Source organism: Dasypus novemcinctus, chromosome 1 (genome assembly GCF_030445035.2).
Source record: "Dasypus novemcinctus isolate mDasNov1 chromosome 1, mDasNov1.1.hap2, whole genome shotgun sequence".
Classification (NCBI taxonomy): domain Eukaryota; kingdom Metazoa; phylum Chordata; class Mammalia; order Cingulata; family Dasypodidae; genus Dasypus; species Dasypus novemcinctus.
In genome coordinates, this window is record NC_080673.1 from 199,294,350 (window position 1) to 199,312,058 (window position 17,709).

General features: G+C 41.0%; 1 protein-coding gene and 2 long non-coding RNA genes across 4 annotated transcripts in view; 2 read left to right on the plus strand and 1 right to left on the minus strand.

Annotated features, from left to right (window-relative positions):
* The window catches only part of CLNK (cytokine dependent hematopoietic cell linker), a 261,778-nt gene that overhangs the window by 23,011 nt on the left and 221,058 nt on the right, over nt 1-17,709 (plus strand). Inside the window, exon 1 of one of the 2 annotated variants that reach the window (XM_071217299.1) lies at nt 7,013-8,753. The exons of the other annotated variant lie outside the window; for it this stretch is intronic. Within the exon in view, the coding sequence (XP_071073400.1) occupies nt 8,751-8,753 (3 nt within the window). The 5' untranslated portion in view covers nt 7,013-8,750. Of the gene's footprint in view, nt 1-7,012; nt 8,754-17,709 lie in introns of those variants that run through there. 2 annotated transcript variants of the gene reach the window in all.
* LOC139439660 (uncharacterized) lies at nt 1,417-11,243 on the minus strand. The gene is made up of 3 exons (XR_011649642.1): nt 11,193-11,243; nt 3,831-3,935; nt 1,417-1,482 (listed from the first exon to the last, which is right to left on the minus strand). It is a non-coding gene; the product is annotated as an uncharacterized lncRNA (long non-coding RNA).
* LOC139439661 (uncharacterized) lies at nt 4,019-6,740 on the plus strand. The gene is made up of 3 exons (XR_011649643.1): nt 4,019-4,036; nt 6,351-6,458; nt 6,556-6,740. It is a non-coding gene; the product is annotated as an uncharacterized lncRNA (long non-coding RNA).

Sequence of the window (17,709 nt, forward strand, 5' to 3'; positions counted from 1 at the left end):
GAGTCTTATAGGCCATTGCAAAGGCTTTGGATTTTACTCTGCTCAGGTCTTTCCAATGGCTCCTCATCTGACTCCCAGGAGCAACACAGTGGGACTTCCACTATATCAAGTTCACTCTAGCTAAATGCTCATTGAACAAGAAAAAAATGAGCAGGCAGCCAATTATGTAAGAGGAGCAGTCTTCTTAGCATTAATCTTCATATATAGAGAAGCAGTGAGAATTGGAACTGGATAAAGTAGGTTGGGTGTGGCCTCAGTTGTCTTGCTGGCAAATGTGGGCTCTGACCCTATGAGAATTGGAAGACACTATGCCAAAACCATGGTATAGTGCTCATGTTTCCTATTTCAAAGGCCTTCCTGTTCTATGAATAACACAAGCACTGATGATCTTCAGAATTTTTTTGAAAAGTATATTCAGCTAGGTGTGACATGAGAAACCAAAGAAACTCCAAAGTAGCAAGAGTGGTTTAGCTATCATTGCTCCTGGGAATTTGTGGACTTGACATAAATAAATTACATTGCATACAAAATTGCATACATAAAATGATATCATTTTATCATTTTAGCATTTGCTATATGTCAGACACTCTGCTACATATATCCTTGGATTACTCATTGAATCTTTGTAAGTATTCAAGAGATTAGGTGCAACTTGATTTCACAGATGAGGAAACTAAGACCAGGAAATTTTGGAAAACTTAGCCATGATTACACAGTTAATAGATTATAAAACCTAGGGGTGCTTTCATGTATAATTTAATGGCTTTCTCAATGCCACTATGCACCATCCTAGATATTTTTCAGCCAAGTTACCTGTGGTGGTTTGAAACTGTATATACCCCAGAAAATCATGTTCTTAAAGCTAATCCATTCCTGCGGGTGTAAATCTATTTAAGTAGAGCCTTTTGATTAGGTTACTTCAGGTAAGGCACAGCCCAGCATATCTCTTAATCTGTTTACTGGAGCCCTTTATAAAAGAATGAAATTTGGAGAGAGAGAGAGAAAGCCACAGAATCAAAAGACTAAAAACAATGAAAACCAGAAGAAAAGGGAGAGACCAGCAGATGCTGCCATGTAACAATGTAACAAAGGAGCATAGGATCACCAGCAGCCAATCTTCAGGAAGAAAGCATCATTTGATGATGCCTTGATTTGGATGTCTTTCTCAACTTTAAAGTTGTAAGCTTAACAAGCTAATAAATTCCCACTGTTAAAACCAGCCATTTTATGGTATCTACTTTCAGCACCCTAGCCAACTAAGACATCACATAACCTAGAATCTTGAACAATTCCTAGCCAGTTCTAAAGAATTGTTTGTAATAGATGAACTAATAATTTCTCTGTAATACTTTAGGCTAAAAACCTGTGATTAGAAATTTGGAGAGAAAGAGGAGGCAGAATGGACTGATTAGACCCAGGAAGAGACTTAGAAGAATGGGGATCCTGGAATCATTCTTCAGTCCAGTCTTGGTGATGTTGTTCCTAAAAGCAATTGGTCATAAAGTCAAATTCATATTTTTAAAAATATGATAAAAATTTAATACATATAATTTCCTTTATCTAACATCTAACATGTTCCTTAGAAACATCCAAATAACTATTCAGAAAGAAATTCAGTGAGGATTTGGTCCTCATTTTTCACTTATCAAGGTTTAGTACTTAGGGTGTCAGAAGGTACACTAACCTTTCTACCTTCCTGGGATATATTTCATCGTCCAAGACTAAATTCCAGTGTAGTTACTGTGAGAAGGAAGGTCAGGTTTTCCAACTAAGCCATCCACCAAAACCCCTTATTTCACTGCTAAAGGAAACAGAACTTTCTTCCAGCTTAATGTGTTACGTTCAGTTCCGTGAATGAGAGATTTTTCACATCATACATCACTAGCCCAGATATCTCCATAGAAGTCAAAGGCATAAGAGTAATGCATTTTTCATACAAGTCATGAAAATGTATCAGAGAACTTCCTGGGAAATTACCTTTTCTGCATCAGTTTTATTTCATTTGGCAAAAAATATATTAGAGTGAAGGGGAAGCCACTCCTTCTGGGTACTATAACTAACAGTAATTTCCACTATTGCAACTCCTTTTAGTCTCCTTGCTTCCTACTGGTCAGACTACTACCATTTAAACTCATAATAGGTGCTTTATCACATATAATCCAAGGAAATATTTAGTGTTTTTGTACTAGTTCAAAAGGAAACTAAATTTATTATAGGCAACTTTGAAAAATTAAGAGCTAATTAAATTAAACAATATCACCTATAACAAAAAATGGTTTTCTACACTTTGAGGTAGGAATAGAGAAGGATACCAGGTAATTAAATATAAATAATACTGACAGTGCTTAGCATTTTCCAATGATTTGAATGGAAAGGTCATGAAGAATGCAGAAGTCATGAGATAAGAATGAAACATTGGCCTTGCATCATTACATTGCTCCTCCTCTCCCAGCTCCATCTCTATCATCTATCTATATATCCACTTACCTGTCTATCCCTTTATCTTTCTTTTCATCCTTCATCTGTCATCCATATCTATCCATAAACTATCTATCTGTTTCTCTAGTCTTCCTTTTAAATGTTCTTTATTTTATAAGCATACACTGTACACATGGTACTCATCAATCCTTGTATTAGTAGGGATATCATAGTCAATAATGCAAAATCCTCCCTCTCAGTTTGCTTAGAGCATGCACACTGTCTTAGTTTGTCAGGCTTCCCTGACACATACCACAACAAGAATATATTGTCTCATGGTTTGGGAGGCTAGAAGTCCAAAATAAAGGTGTCAGCAAGACCACATTTTCCCCCCAAAATGTATAGCATTCTGGCGTTGGCTTGCAGCAAGCCTTGGGGTTCCTTGCCTTGCGTCTCTTCTTCCTGTCACATAGTAATCTCTTTCTCCCTGTATCTGCTCTTTTGGCTTCTGCAACTTGCAGCTTCCTCTTTCATGGACTTCCATTTTCTGTCTATTCAGGACTCCAGCAATATGGATTAAAGCCCACTCTAAGTCAGTTGGGCCACCCCTTAACTAGTAATACATTTTCAAACTGTCCTATTTACAAATGGGTTCACAACCTACAACGATGCAGATTAAGATTAAAAACATGCGTTTCATTGAGGTATATAATTCAAACTACCTCTTATGGAAAGAGACTGAGGAGTGAAAGTTATGACAATTGAGTGGGATAAATGGCATGTAGGAGATTAGGATGAGCTGCTGTGGGGACATGGAAGGGTGACATCTGAAGGAGACTTAGGAATTAAACAGAGAAGGCATGAACAGAACGCAGGGAGAACAGAATGTGTCAATACATGTAGATGTGAGGCAGGTTAGTCATGGAAACAAGGAGAAGACAAACCACAGCATGGCAGGAGACACATGGCCAACAGACAACATGCCTGTGAGACCTCGCTGAGTTTCACTTTGAGGTCCCAGTTTCTCTTTCCAGGACCTCCCCTTGGCCCAGGATATTCCAAACAGGCCTCACCATTGGCCTACACCATTGGTGGGTTAACCAATAACAGCTGGGACCCCTCCCCTTAGCATTAACAAGGGGGGAAAATAATTAATAGTTTAAAAGGTAATCACACAAAGCAGAGCTCATTCTCTCTGCCTAGAGCTGCCCACACCAAATCTTGGTGTGTATTTCCTACCTTTTCTTCCATTTCTCAGCAAGCTTGTTCTTTTCCTCCATTTCTCAATACATTCTTTTTATTGGCCTAACTAAACTGGCATGTCCTTAAATTCTTTCATGCAACATAGCCAAGAATGTAGAGGAATCCAACACTTCCCGGCTTCAGATGTAAAAGAGAATTCAGAATCTTACCCATCTTGAAAGGCATGCATAGGAAAGAGTTAAATCTTTGCTTGGTCCCATTTTGAGCTGTTTTTCAACAAGTCAAGAACATAACTGGAACTCTGCCCAGAATACCTGCAATCCAAATGTAAATACCACAGGATAGTTTAATTCCTATTCCCAGAAATAGTTGCATGCTGAAGTCTACAGACCATCAACACAGACTCAAGTGTCCTGTAAGTTTCTGTTGTAAACATGAATGCTGGGATGTTGTTAGAAAATACCTGGTAAACAAGTTACTGTTTGGGGAGAAACTGGTGGGAAGAAGAAGAGAGAAGAAAGGTATCCCTAAACAAAGGGAGAAAACCTAGCACTAATTGGATTTCATATCACCAGTTGGAGAGTTTTGCTTTTTTATTTACTATGTTGCTATCCCAGGTGAAAACAAGTGAAAATTTCAGTATTATCCAATTAGGATCAAGACTTTATTACAGTGATGTGCTGATTTAACACACTTTCCTCTGGATCCAGTCTTTTAAACACAGCCTATTAAAAGTTGTTTTAATTGTTAGAAGATTAATGCAAAGTTACCAAAAATAGCTTGTAAATGAAGTAGATAGGAATGCCAAGGAAAAGGCCAATCTAATTGCACAAATTCTCTTAGTTCATTCAGGCCTCTTTTCAAAGGCCATTTTAAAAACAATGCCTCACTAACTTAGCTTCAGCATTCTTGTCTCTGTGTTCAGCTCCATTATTCTTTGAAGGATCTCTTTCTTGCCTGTTCTTTCGCTTATATATTGTACAGAAGGCATTCTTACTCACCCAACCAATCCAATTGATGATGCAATGCGTATTTCTTGTTGCTACATACAATCTCAATGTGTTTGACTCTTGCCTATTTACCCCTTTTCTAAGAAACTGCATTTCCATGCCTGTCCCTCGAGGGCTGTTTACATATCCTGTGTCTGAAATGTTTCACCACAAATTGACCTTTATTCTTTCCACAAACACAAAGATTGGCATGGCCTAACTTGTGCTGGGAAACAAAAGAAAAACATACACATAGTCCTCACCAACAAAGATTTCATCATCATGTGGGGAAAACAAGGAAACAGAAAACGATTATAAAACTCAGCCCCTGTAATGCTAAAGATCTGTACAGAGACAAAGAGGAAGACAAAGTAACACTGCCCAGGAGAAGAAGGAAGGGAAGGTTTTACTTCCCCCTATGAAAAACATGGAAGGTCTTGTGTCATGGAATGGAATTAATTCTATGGGTTCCTCCACTTGCCCAAGGTCCCTCTAATATTCAGCCTGTAACTCTTCATTTGTATGCTATCTTTGTGTAATAATCATATAATTACTTTTCTTCTGAAACTACTAAGAAGCCGTTGAAAGTTTAAAGTACAAACTATTTAATGTGGATTTTAAGACCATCCACCACCTGGCTTATTTAGCTTGATCTTTCTTCCTACTCTAGAATGTACCCTTTCCATAAACAATTGCCTTGCTCTATTTTTTGTTTTTTGTTTTCAGTATTTGGCATAATCATATAATTGTGTATTCATCACTTCAAACATTATTAGAGCATTTTCATTATTACAATAAAAATAATTAATAAAAAAGACAAAAAACAAAAATGTATCACCTCTCAATCTCTCTGTGCTTCCCCTGCTGTACATAGCTGCTTTTTCTGGATATTCTTGCATTTTATTTATTTTAAAGCCTTTTTATTGAGATATATTTACATGCCATATGATCTATCCTAAGTGTATAACCAATGGGTCTTAGGATAATCACAATATTGTACCTTCATCACCAAAAAATTTTAGAACAATTTCATTACTCAAAGAAGAAAAACTCCACACCCCTTAGCAGTAACTTCACAATCCCTCTATCCTTCCACTGTTGGAGAAGTCGAGAGAGGTTCAGTTATTTGCATATAGAAAGGCCAGGACTCAGGAATAATTTTGGGAAGGAAAAAGGATTTATTTAAGACCTGCTGGGCTCGGAGCTTCTCATGCAAAATCTGAGCCCCAAATAAGATATTTTACTTCTTTTTATACAGAGGAAGGGCCAAATGGTTCTTTGTTTCAGTGCTCGATAAGCTTAAATTAATATATATCTTCCACCTCCTAGGTAAGCTCTTAGCATGGACTTCATACATTCTAGATAAACTTTTAGCACAGTTGATTTGCATTTTTCCTGGATATTTAAAGTTTATAGAGTTTGCATTGCCAAACTGTTTTTCCAGGCCTGGAGTTGTTGTCGTGGTTACCAAGGGCAGGGCTGCAGTTCTCACTGTCCCAAACGCACAGCTCAGGACACACACAGCTCAGGTTATCTATGAAGAGATGAAGAGCCCCCCCCACCCATAGCCTACATCACCATAACCCTTCATAACTATTAATCTAATTTCATCTTTATAAATTGATTTATATTTACATATTAAATAAATGGAACCATACAATTTTGAGTTTATTTTTTTATAGAGTGTGAAATAAAGATCTATCTGTTTTCACTGTCTTGCTCTTTTATAAACCCACACAGCTACTCTTCTCTCTTGGGAGCAGGTGAACTAGTGAGAAACTTACCCAAGTGTGACAGAACAAGGGATCACCTAGCATCATGGCCATCGTCACCATCATGGTCATCACGGTGATTATCACATTTGTTGAGCATAACAGATGTTTAGCATGAAAAATATACATTTTACACATGTGCTTACAAAAGTGCTATTCTCCTTGTTTTGCAGATGAGGAAGCAGGTGCTCAGAGAATCCTTGACATTTAAGCAAGGTTACACAGGTGGGGCAATGCTTGATTTCTAATGAGAACTGGGCTCAAGCTGGAGACATGGTTTGGAGAATGAAGTGGATGCCAGGCTGATCAAAACTCTAGCACTAAATTCAGCCCACAAAACTGATCTAATAGTGAGTCCCAAAAGGTGGTTCTGGAAATACTCAGATCCCTCCTTCCTGGTTCATTCCCAAGGGTCCTGACCATGAGGAGGAGAGAAGGGCAGAGGCTAGGAAGCAGGCAGAACTGACAACCCAACTTTTTGTCCTGCAGCCAGAGAACTATTCAGCTCTCTTTGCTCGCCAGTCTCTACACTAATCTCATTTGATATGTTGGGGCCACATAACCTTGATGACAGAGCTGGCTTTGTTTACCATCTTGCAGACACAGAAGGCTTGGCAGGAATTTAAACCCAGGCATCTGAAATGGTTCAGCCTGTGTCCTTCACTCTGCCAAGGCTGCAAGCAACATATTAGCTTAATGTTCTGAGTCAGGCACCAGAGTTGCTTTGTTCTCCTCACAACATGATCAGCTGCCCACAGAAGGCACTAGCACTGGTCCCAAGCCACAGTCTCTTTCCCTGTGTGCTCCAGCATGGATAGCTGCATTATTGCCACATTTCTGGACCTGAGTCCCTTCTAATTACCCTTTACTCCCGTTACCCCCAATCTTTCAAAGACTGAGGTCCAAACTTACTCTTCCCTGGCTTCCCTTCTGTCATTAGCTAGAAGCTTCCACTAAAGCCAGATGAGAAGCTTGGGCCCTTTTCTTTGCTGAAAGACTTAGCTGATGCGTCTTCCTTTTGAGATGTTAATTTCTGAGCATTTCCTGAAATTGTGCCCTTTTTACGCTGTTCTTCCCATCTCTCTGGCCTTATTATATTAATCTTATACATTTTAACCCTGAGGCCAACAAGTAGGACACAGGACCATAACTGGGTACTCTATAACCTGCAGAATTGAGTCCCAGTTTCTTAACACGTGGTCATTGATGACATGGACCCTGGCAACCTCACCTACCTCATTAGTTACCACCACCTCCCACACCTGGGATGACCCTGGCCCACCAAAGTGCTTAGACTTCCCCTCAACACACCATTCTGCTCATGCTGCTATCCTTTTACATTTCTTGAGAGGTTATTTTTGCTAATTGGTAAACTCTACTCATACTTCAAATCCAGAGCTTACCTCCTCTAGGAAGGTGAAATTTACTTGTCCCCTCGAAAGAGAGAATCACGTGTCTCTATCTTTTCCGTACTGCTCCTGCCCCCTATATGAATTTCTATCATTTCACTTACATCTCCATAAAGTTTCATCTAGAGGATGCATTGGTAGAAATAAGAACTGGAGTTCATCTGACTAATTAGCTATCATATTCAAGGGGCCCTCGTAGTTGTCAGATATCACAGAGATCATGGTGCCCTTCCTGCTGAGCTAACACTTGGTTTCAGAACGTTTCGTAAAGCAATGCTTCCGGCAACCAATACCAGTCAAAATGAAATGGAATCTGAACTTCTGTTCATCAAAAAGATGGCAGGAAAACAGTAAAAAAGCAAGATCCCTCCTATAAGAAGAAATTTGCCATGTGATAAGAAAGTGTCAGTATCCAGATTTTACACAGAACTCCTAAAAATGAGGAAGGAAAAGAAAAGGCGCATGTCCTACCTTTGCCCTAGGAAGATTCTGGGAAAAAAAAAAAAAAAACTTGGCTTCCCTGAAACTCAGGGCTTGGCCTTCACGGGCATAAGGAAAGGGCACCACATAAAGATGCACCTGTTTGACGTCAACAGCAGGTGTGAGTCAGGTTCACAGCCTCCGCTTCAGCTCTGCTCACCTGCATTGTTCACGGCCAGAGAGTCCAGGCTCCTGCTAAACTCTTTGCTTCCCTCCAAGAAGCAGGCAGTAGCCTCAGTCTGATTTGGCTCCCCTTGACCACTGTAGCCATCTCATGGACTAAGATCCTTACAAAGAAGCCCAAAAACAGTCCACTTTCTAAACAAGAGCTGACGCAAAACACCAGGCATTTTCACCGTGGAGAAAATCTGGAGGCTTTGTTTGTTATGGCAGCTGGGATTTGGCTATAACCAAGAAGACACGTGGTGAATGCAGTACAAGTCACTTAGTCGTATTTCTTGCAAGTTGCTGTGCATTCAATGGTGAGTCTATTAAACTTTTTTGTTGGTTTCCTTGTTTCCATCATTATGAAAAGGAAAAATGTGTCAACAGTTTGGCCCCCATAGGGGACCTGGATGCTTAAATAAAGTGTAGGGAAAGATTGAACTGGGTAATGTTCAGGATTCCCTCACCTGACAGTGCAAGTCTATTGTTTTTGCTATAATGTTCTGAGAAGTGATAAGTGTTGGCACAAAACAAGAAAGGCTGGACTGTTAGATTACTGGTAGATCTGTAGAACTGCTAATACAAAGAGCTCAGGCTTTGGCGCTAGGCAGCTACGGTCAGGCTTCCCAAACCCAAGGACTGGGGGACCAGTTTCTTAACCTCTCTAAGATTTAGCTAACAATTTCAAAACCAGGTTAAGGATGTCTCTTTATATGATTATTGCAGGGAGGAAATGAGACACTGCGTGCCAACCCCACTGCAGTGTGGCCACTTAGCAGATGCTTCCCTCCCTTACTAGCATTCTTTAAAAAAGGAAAACAGTGTGTTTATCTAATGGGTTAGTAAGCCATGGGATAATTAACTTTAAAGTTGACAATGAGCATCCACAACTAACTATTCAAGAGAACAGCCTCTAGAATAGTAGACATGCAGAAATGTCAGCTACACGTGGGGCCAAGATATCTTTATTCATTCCCTGTGTATCTCTAGCACTTAGCTCAGCAGCAGCACAGAGTTAATATTCTCTGAAAGTGATGAAAGCATCTCTGGGAAAAGTACAGCAGGCACTGAGTGCTGATTTCCTATGAACTATGGGGCTGGCAAGAGAAGGCAGGCGACTCAGAGACTGGCACATAGCAGATGCTCAAAATGGAAGAGTGAGTGAATGGTTCCCTGACAAATCTATAGATTCAAGGTAGGCCAGGCAGCAGATAAAAGCGATAATCACAGAAGGTTATATGCTATCATTCAGTGATTGAACTGGTATATTAATTCCTGAGGCTGCCTTAGCAAATCATCTCAGACTGGGTGGCTTAAAACAACAGAAACATATTCTCTCATGCTTCAGGAGCCAGAAGTCTCAAATCAAGGTTCCCACAGCATGGGTCTCTTCTGGACGCTCTGAGGTTGAATCCGTTGCACGCCTCCCTTCCAGCTTCTGGCAATGGCTGGCAATCCTTGGCATTCCTCGGCCTCCAGCTTCATGTGGCCTTCCCTGTGTGTTTCTGTATTTCAAATCTCCCTCTCCTACAAGGTCACTAATCACTGGCTCTAATCCAAGATGACCTCATCTCTCCACATACTCAGTTTCCAAAACATGTCACATTCATAGGTACTAGAAGTTAGGACTTGGATGTCTCTCTTTGGTGGCCAAATTCAACCCACTACAGCTAGGTACTTTGAGGGAGTCATTTCCTTAGTTTTTCATTTCAAAACTGAAAAAAAAAAATGAGCATAAGAATCCCCACTTTATAGATAAGAAATCTGAGACCCAGAGAGGTTACCTAACTTACCCAGTGCCGCAGAGTTAATAGTAAATGAAGCAGGAATTTGACTGTCCCCAAAGCCCTGTTGCTTAAGGCTAACCCCAACCAGGACTGAGGCGCCTTTGTGTGAACAGGTAGCAAAGGGGAGAAGGAAGGCTGTTAGCAGGAATCTACAGGGTGGCAACACCCGAAAGGGTGGGCTCTGCAGGCCTCAGAGCCCTGCTGTGGGGGAAAACAGACGCTGGCAGAGGCACCCACAAGTCAGGTGGTTGTGAGGTCAGGAGACTGTGATTAACAACTGAGGAAGTGGGGAGCATACAACACAATAGGACCCTGTTGTCACAGCCATAAATTAAACAGGGCAGCTCTGGGGGAAATTTTCCCTCCTATTTCAAGCTACTCATTAGCCTTCCTCATTGCGCTGCGCTCTCTGAACTCTCTCACACAAGGCGTTTCCTAAAATTAAATTTGCAGTGCTTACTGTCCTAGTCACTCTTGCCAAGAGGGATTGGCATAAATAATTCACATTATCCTTTTTAGGATCATGTTGGCAAAAATATATTAGCAGATATAATTGTCTGACACTTCGAGGAAGTGATGTTTCAAAAATAGGAGCTCACGAGGCAGGAGAGAGAGAAAAAACACCTGACTCGCTTTGCTTCCTGTGGCTATTTATTTTAAAGATAAGGTCTCTTTTTTGGTCCTTAAGTTGCTGACACATTTATATATCTACTTACAATGTGCAAGCCTCCTCTTCTAGGTTCTTAATTCATCAGTTCTCACCTTCTTTCTCTCTTCTCTGAAACACTAGTCTTTCTCTGATGGTCATGGAATTGCAGAGTTGAGAGGGATTTAAAGAGCATCTAGTTCCCATTCAGAGCCTGAATCCTTCAAATGCTTATCCAGACTCAGCCAGAACAACTGCAGTGACATGAGGGAACTCCCCACCTCCCAAGCAGGCCTTTCCCAAGGATGTTCTGGCCATCTCACCTGCGGGGCTTCACGTACTCTCAGGAGGCAGGGCAAAACCCTTAGCAGCTGTGCCAGGCTCCTTCCCATCTCACACCCTCCTTCCCCCATGTCTTGCTAAAACCCCTCAGCTTTTCAGTCCTGTGCTGGGTATAGTGTTCAAGCACTCACAAGAGCCGACGGCTACATTTTCAGGAATTTTATGTGTCGGTTGTAAAACACAGCTATTATTAAATATGAAATTCCGTAAACTCACAATTAAATAAACTACATTAAAAACAAAGGTAAAACGATTTTATGGCATATAGCTACGTTCTTAAGGTCATTTCTGCGTGGAAGAAATGCTATGTCACTGGTCCCAACTCCGCACTCAATGAGGACGCACTGGCAGCTTGAAATCAACCACAGCAGGGATACTGGCGCCGTGGATACTGGCAAGGCTATGCACCAGGGTTTGCCCCTGCCCCCCTGTGCTGGTTTGTAAGCCTGAGCCAGACACACCATTCTTCAAACAGGCCTCTGCCCTGGGCCCTTGCCAATGCTCTTCCTGAGCCCTAGCCTAGTGCAGGCCCCTAGGTGGGAGGATCTCGCAGGACTGAATTCCTGTCTTGCAGAATCTTACCTCCTTTTGAATAACAGAGAATCAGCAAATGCCACCCTGAAGGATGTAGAGTCCGCCCAGTGTGAGAGCAGGAGCTTTGTGGGGTTTTCCACACAAGTATGTCTCTAGCAACAAAACGAGGCCAAGTTCCTAAGGAGTCCTCCATAAACATTTGTGGGGTGAACAGCAAACTCTAATTAGTAGAAAGATTTAACTTGACTTGAAATTTTCAACCCCTTTTAAGGGAGAACAATGCATTTTCTTAAGAGGTGAAGGAGGGTTCCTTTTAGGGAGAAACTGTCTTCTTTAAAACAATATTCTGAGGTAGAAGGAAAGACCCTCTGGACTGGGCCCAAGCCTGTTTAAGAGCAGGGAGGCCTGCTAGTTCATCGGAAGTAATAGCTGATGTGTGGTAGACACCCCTTATCTCTAGTCTTCCTCCCTGAATAGCCCTTAGTAAAGTCCACTGCACGCAAAGGCTGCATGCGTGTGCACATGTGTGTCAGTTAAAGCAAGGGCTGTGTTTAATGCTAGAATTGATGCTATTTGAAATAGATACAACATGGTGAGATAATTCCTAAAATGAAATACTAAACATACAGGAGTTGTGGCCTACTAGTGACTAAAATAAGGAACATTAGGAACTTATAGAACTCCTTTTGTTAGTTTAGCCTTCCAGTGCATGAGGCATGAAGAGTTTGAGGGAGACTGGGAAACATCTACTGGTCCTAGTTCCAAACCCAGAGAATGCAATGTCCTTCATTTATGGCTGAAAGTCCCCTTTGAGGCAGGGAAAGTTTGGGGCCAGCCAGATTTGGATTCAAATGCAAAATTGAAAATGTCTTACCAAAGCTCAAAGTCATTAATACTCATCCAGTTAATGGAAGCTGAACTTAAGAAGCAGTGAAAGAAAAGTACGCTGATGTACATATAATATATACATATATATACACATGTGAATACATATATGCAGCCATATCAATACACATAAATATAAAACTGCATACATTTAACATGCATACTTTGTGCATATGTGTATACATATACACATGCTTTAGGATAAAATATTGCTTCATTGATGTTTCTTCTCCCTAATAGAATGCCTAATTGAAAACTCATACTTGAAAATAAGGAAAAAAAAAAAAAAAGAATGCAAAAAGAGAAAAAACAAAATACCTCATACATGTGGTCTCCTAAATAGTTTCTCAAACACTAGTTTGGGGTGGGGGGCCATGGGATTTTGTCAAAGAGATGGTAAGAGGGTGCTCACAGCTGGCATGATGACCGCTGGGGTTGAATAATTCTTTGTGGCGGGGACTGTCCTGTGCAGTGGAGGATGTTGTCAGCACCCCGGCCTCTACTCTCGAGATGCCAGGAGCACTTTCCATGTTGTGTCCATCAGTTCTGGCTCCATTATCAAATGACCCATAGGGTTCTCTATTGAGAACCACTGAGCTAGACCTGCAAGATAGTAGTATTTGGGTGACATTTCCATCCCTTACAAACCATGTGAGTTTGGTCAGTTCTCCAACTTTTCTAAATTTCTGTTTCCTCAACTCGGAAACAGAGATATGAAGAGATGTGTCACAGGATTTTGGGAAGAATTCAATGAGCTAATGTATGTCAAGGGCTGAAAACTTTCTGACACAAGGGAAGCTCCTTGTCAATTCGCTGCTTATTGCTATAGTTATTATTCCCATTTTTTTTGCCTGTATAGAATCTTAGGTACAGAAAGTTACGTTAAACCCTCCCCTTAAATCACAGTATATTATCAGCATTAATTTACAAGGCTCAAAGCATCTTGTTTTTCTTCATTTATCTATCACTCATTCCTTCTCAACCCTTTCCCTTCTCCAAATAGAGGAAACTCTGGAATGGGATCTCTAACATTAAATATGTTTTGCACTGCATGCTTTTAATTTAAATAAACTCCATTGAGATATAAATCTTATTCTTCTTCTCACTATTTTACTTTTGACTATGTCTTTTTTTAAATTTATTTCTCTCCCCTTCCCCGACCCCTCACCCCCAGTTGTCTGCTCTCTGTGTCCTTTCGCTATGTGTTCTTCTGTGCCCACATGTATTCTTCTCAGTGGCACTCTGAATCTGTGTCTCGTTTTTTTGTTGCGTCATCTTGCTGCATCAGCTCTCCACGTGTGCGGTGCCATTCCTGGGCAGGCTGCACCTTTTTCGGGTGGGGCAGCTCTCCTTACAGGGACACTCCTTGTGCATGGGGCTCCCCTACGCAGAGGACACCCCTGCATGGCACGGCACTCCTTGTGCTCATCAGCACTGTGCGTGGGCCAGCCCATCACATGAGTCAGGAAGCCCTGGGTTTGAACCTTGGACCTCCCATGTGGTAGGTGGATGCCCTATCCATTGGGTCAAATCCACTTCCCTAGACTATGTCTTATTATCTACCCTTGTGTAGATCTAGTTCAGGGATTCTCTACCTTAGCATACATCAGAATCCCCTGGCGAGCTTGTTAAAATATTGATTGCTGGGCCCTACCCTAATGGCTTTTTAGTCAATAGAACTGGGATGCTGCCTGAGAACTGGCATTTCTAACAAATTCTCAAATGTTATTGATGCTACTGACCCAAGAACCCCACTTTGAGTATCACCCTCTCATGCACTGTTTCCAGCTGCTGCTTGCTGTACCTTATTTTCATTCTATATTCATCATCCATTCCCCTAATGATGGACAACCTGGCTGTGTCCACGTCCCTGTTTCCACAAAAAGTGCAGAACTTAAAGTCCTCATACCTGTGCCTTCACATTTTGGGGTGTGAATTCCCCAAGATTTATACTCAGGAATGGAATTGCTAGCCCAGAGGGTAAGTAGTTTCTGAGATGCACTGCCAGAAGCACACTCCAAGGTGGCTGAACCCAGCGACACTCCCGCCAACTGTGCATAAAGTGAAGCAGGATGTTCAATAAAATGACCCCGTCCCCCTCTGCCATTTACACAGCTGGTGAGCATGCTCATGTCACGGCATGATCTTTTAGTGGCTTTGAGCCCCACCACAGAATTTTCCACAACTCTCAAACTGACCTATATTTATTCACCTTACCCATAAATTGTGCTTACTTACTCTCCCTGGGCCTCACAGTCTTAAACTGGCAAAAAGAGCAATTGTTTTGCTGAGAATTTTGCCAGTTAAAGGAGAAAAGGCGCTTGCTCTTTATGAGCTTCCCTCTGAGATGGGTTGGCTTTACAAGGTCATGGCTCAAGTGTCAGTCGCTGCCTGTTTCCCAACATCTGAGAGGATTGCTCCTGGTCACCGTGAGGTGGCATGGTCGTTTCGTTCAAACTTCCCTGTTGGGGAGGGGTGGGGGTGCTTGATGACTTCTCCCCACTACGGCCCCTCTGATGCCACCCGAGGGGCATGGGGAAAGGATTTCATGACTGCTGGATGGGTCTGGAAGTCACTGCATACCACGTGGTCTCCTGTGCAAGGAGAAGGGTGATTCCTTACTGCTCAGCATCCTACTCAGTGGTGTCCAACACCACCCCATCATGGGGTTTGGAGCCCCTCACTTCAACCTGGCAGGAATGGAGGTCGACTCAGCCCTTGCAGGCACAGGTGGGACCACAGTTGTTTTCTGTGGTGTTTGTCTGCAGTAGAGTGGGTTTTTTTCTTTTTTCTAATTTTTTTCTTTCTTCATAGCCTGCCTCTTTCCTGTTCCTTTGACTAGAGAGGTCAGACTTTTGGTGAGGCTTTGTGTGTGTGTGTCTATTGTCATTTCCAGGTGCCAGCTTCTTTAGCTCCAAGTCTGTGATCTGTGAAGCAGAAAGAAAGTCCAGGGAACTCATCAGCATGTCACTCTTCAAGTCCCAAAGTCCCTAGTCAGTATGCCTTCTTTCTACCTTTCAGAGTCTTGTGGGTTTTTTTGGTTTGTTTTAAAGATAGATATATACATCTTTTATATACATATATATTAAGATATACAACTTCTTTAGATTTTAGTGTATTTAGCAGGTAAAGGTGCATCTACTCCATCTTTCCGGAACCAGAAGTCTAAATGTGTTTTTATGATTCTCTAAAAAATTAAATTGCTCACATGCTTGCTTCGATTGAGACATCTGCCTTTTTATTCTTTCCCTTCTACTTGACCTTACCAGAATCACAAAGCCAACGAAATGTGAAACAATAGCAACAAAATCCTGGAAATTTTCCTGGGTCAGGAGAGAGTTAATGGTGCCGCTTATAAGAAGAAAACTTTTTGAGAATTAAATCAGACAGAAACTGCTTATTGTTGAATCAATATTGCTGAAACCTCAATTCCACCACACTCACTCAGAAATACCCATTTTTGAAAGAATCTTGCATGCTCAACGTTTGGCTCGACATCATTAAAAACTTCCCTACCTTCTCAAACAGCAGAGGTTCTGGAAAAGAATTCAGCTCTTCCCAATGACTCAGATCCTCGTTGTCAGTGGCTGCGGCACTTTGTTTTCTCTGTGCCAGACAACTGCAAGCTCTCAATGTATTTTCCCAGTGCTGCGGGCCCCGCACCCTTAATTCCTGCTCAGCATGCTCTGGGGGATTGAGAATGAGATAATTATGCTTGGGAGAGTTCGGGGCAGTCTGACAGTTGAATTGAGGGCACAGGGTCTCTCCTACCAAGCAACAAGCAGGATTTGAATCATGGTGGTTTTGATGATTTGAGTGCCACTGAAATAATTTAAACTTAATTCAATATCCTTAGCTATACTCTGGGTAGCTGAGGTTGCCAAACAAGTAAATGTTAAAGAAGAAACAAAAATTTAAAAAAGAAAAGGGGAAGAGTAGGACAGAAGGAAAGAAGGAAGGAAGAAAAGGGGAAGGGAGGAGGTAAGGTAAGGAAAGGTAAAAACAAATGTGTTGCTTGGACAAGGAGTGAGTATACTGTTACCCTGTTGGAAATAAAATTTGTGGAGTATTGATATGAACCAGACAGTAGACTAGATCCATTACAGACATTATTATCTACTTTGCAGAACTGTGATAAAGAATATTACCCACACTTTGAAAATGAGAACACTGGATCCGGGAAGTTAAGCCAATTGCTTAAAGACACGCATTTTGCAAGCAACATAGCTAGGTAGAATACAGTTCTGCTTTTATCCTTTCCACTATGACAGGGTAGAGGTCAAGGCCACAAGTTCTAGTTAAAGACATGAACAATAAAACTACATTAAATGTAACATAAATATCCAAATTAGTGCTTCTCAAACTCTGATGGACATATGGATTCTAATTTAATAGATCTAGAATGAGACTTGGAGTTCTGTATTTCTAACTAGATCTCCTATTTTTTTGATGCTGCTTGTCGACAGACTGCATTTTAAATAGCCAAGATCTAAAAGATCCATTTTGATAATATGAATGGATGGTAACATGGAGATTATCCGTAACTGAAGCACACCAGGCAATGCATTGTCTTTTTTTTCTTTTAAAAATGAAATATAGTAATGAAAATTACAGGACAGTTTCATTTCTGATACTGGAACCAAATAAGGATGTTGATTTAGGCCATTTGAAAAAAAACAACCTTAAAAGGAAGATTTCTGAATATAGAAAGAGAAACGAATCCTTTATTTTTTACCAGTAGTTTTCAATACCTTATGGCTACATTGACTATAACCCCTAAATCAAAATTTCAAATATGATTTCACATTTTGACAGGGTCTAAAAAATAAAATTAGGATTTTCTAGAATAATTAGAGCAACACTTTATTGAGTTCTGAAATACCTCACTGGTAAATTCATGGTATAAACCTGAAAACAACCGCGCCCCCCCACACACACATACACAATCATAAGCACAGTTTATGCATGATCTCATCAGAAAATTAAAAGAGACCTAAGGACCTAAGGATGTTTGTATACCAGTTGCTGTTCTGATGTTTAAATCTATAATTTGAATGAATCAAAACAATTACCTTCTCC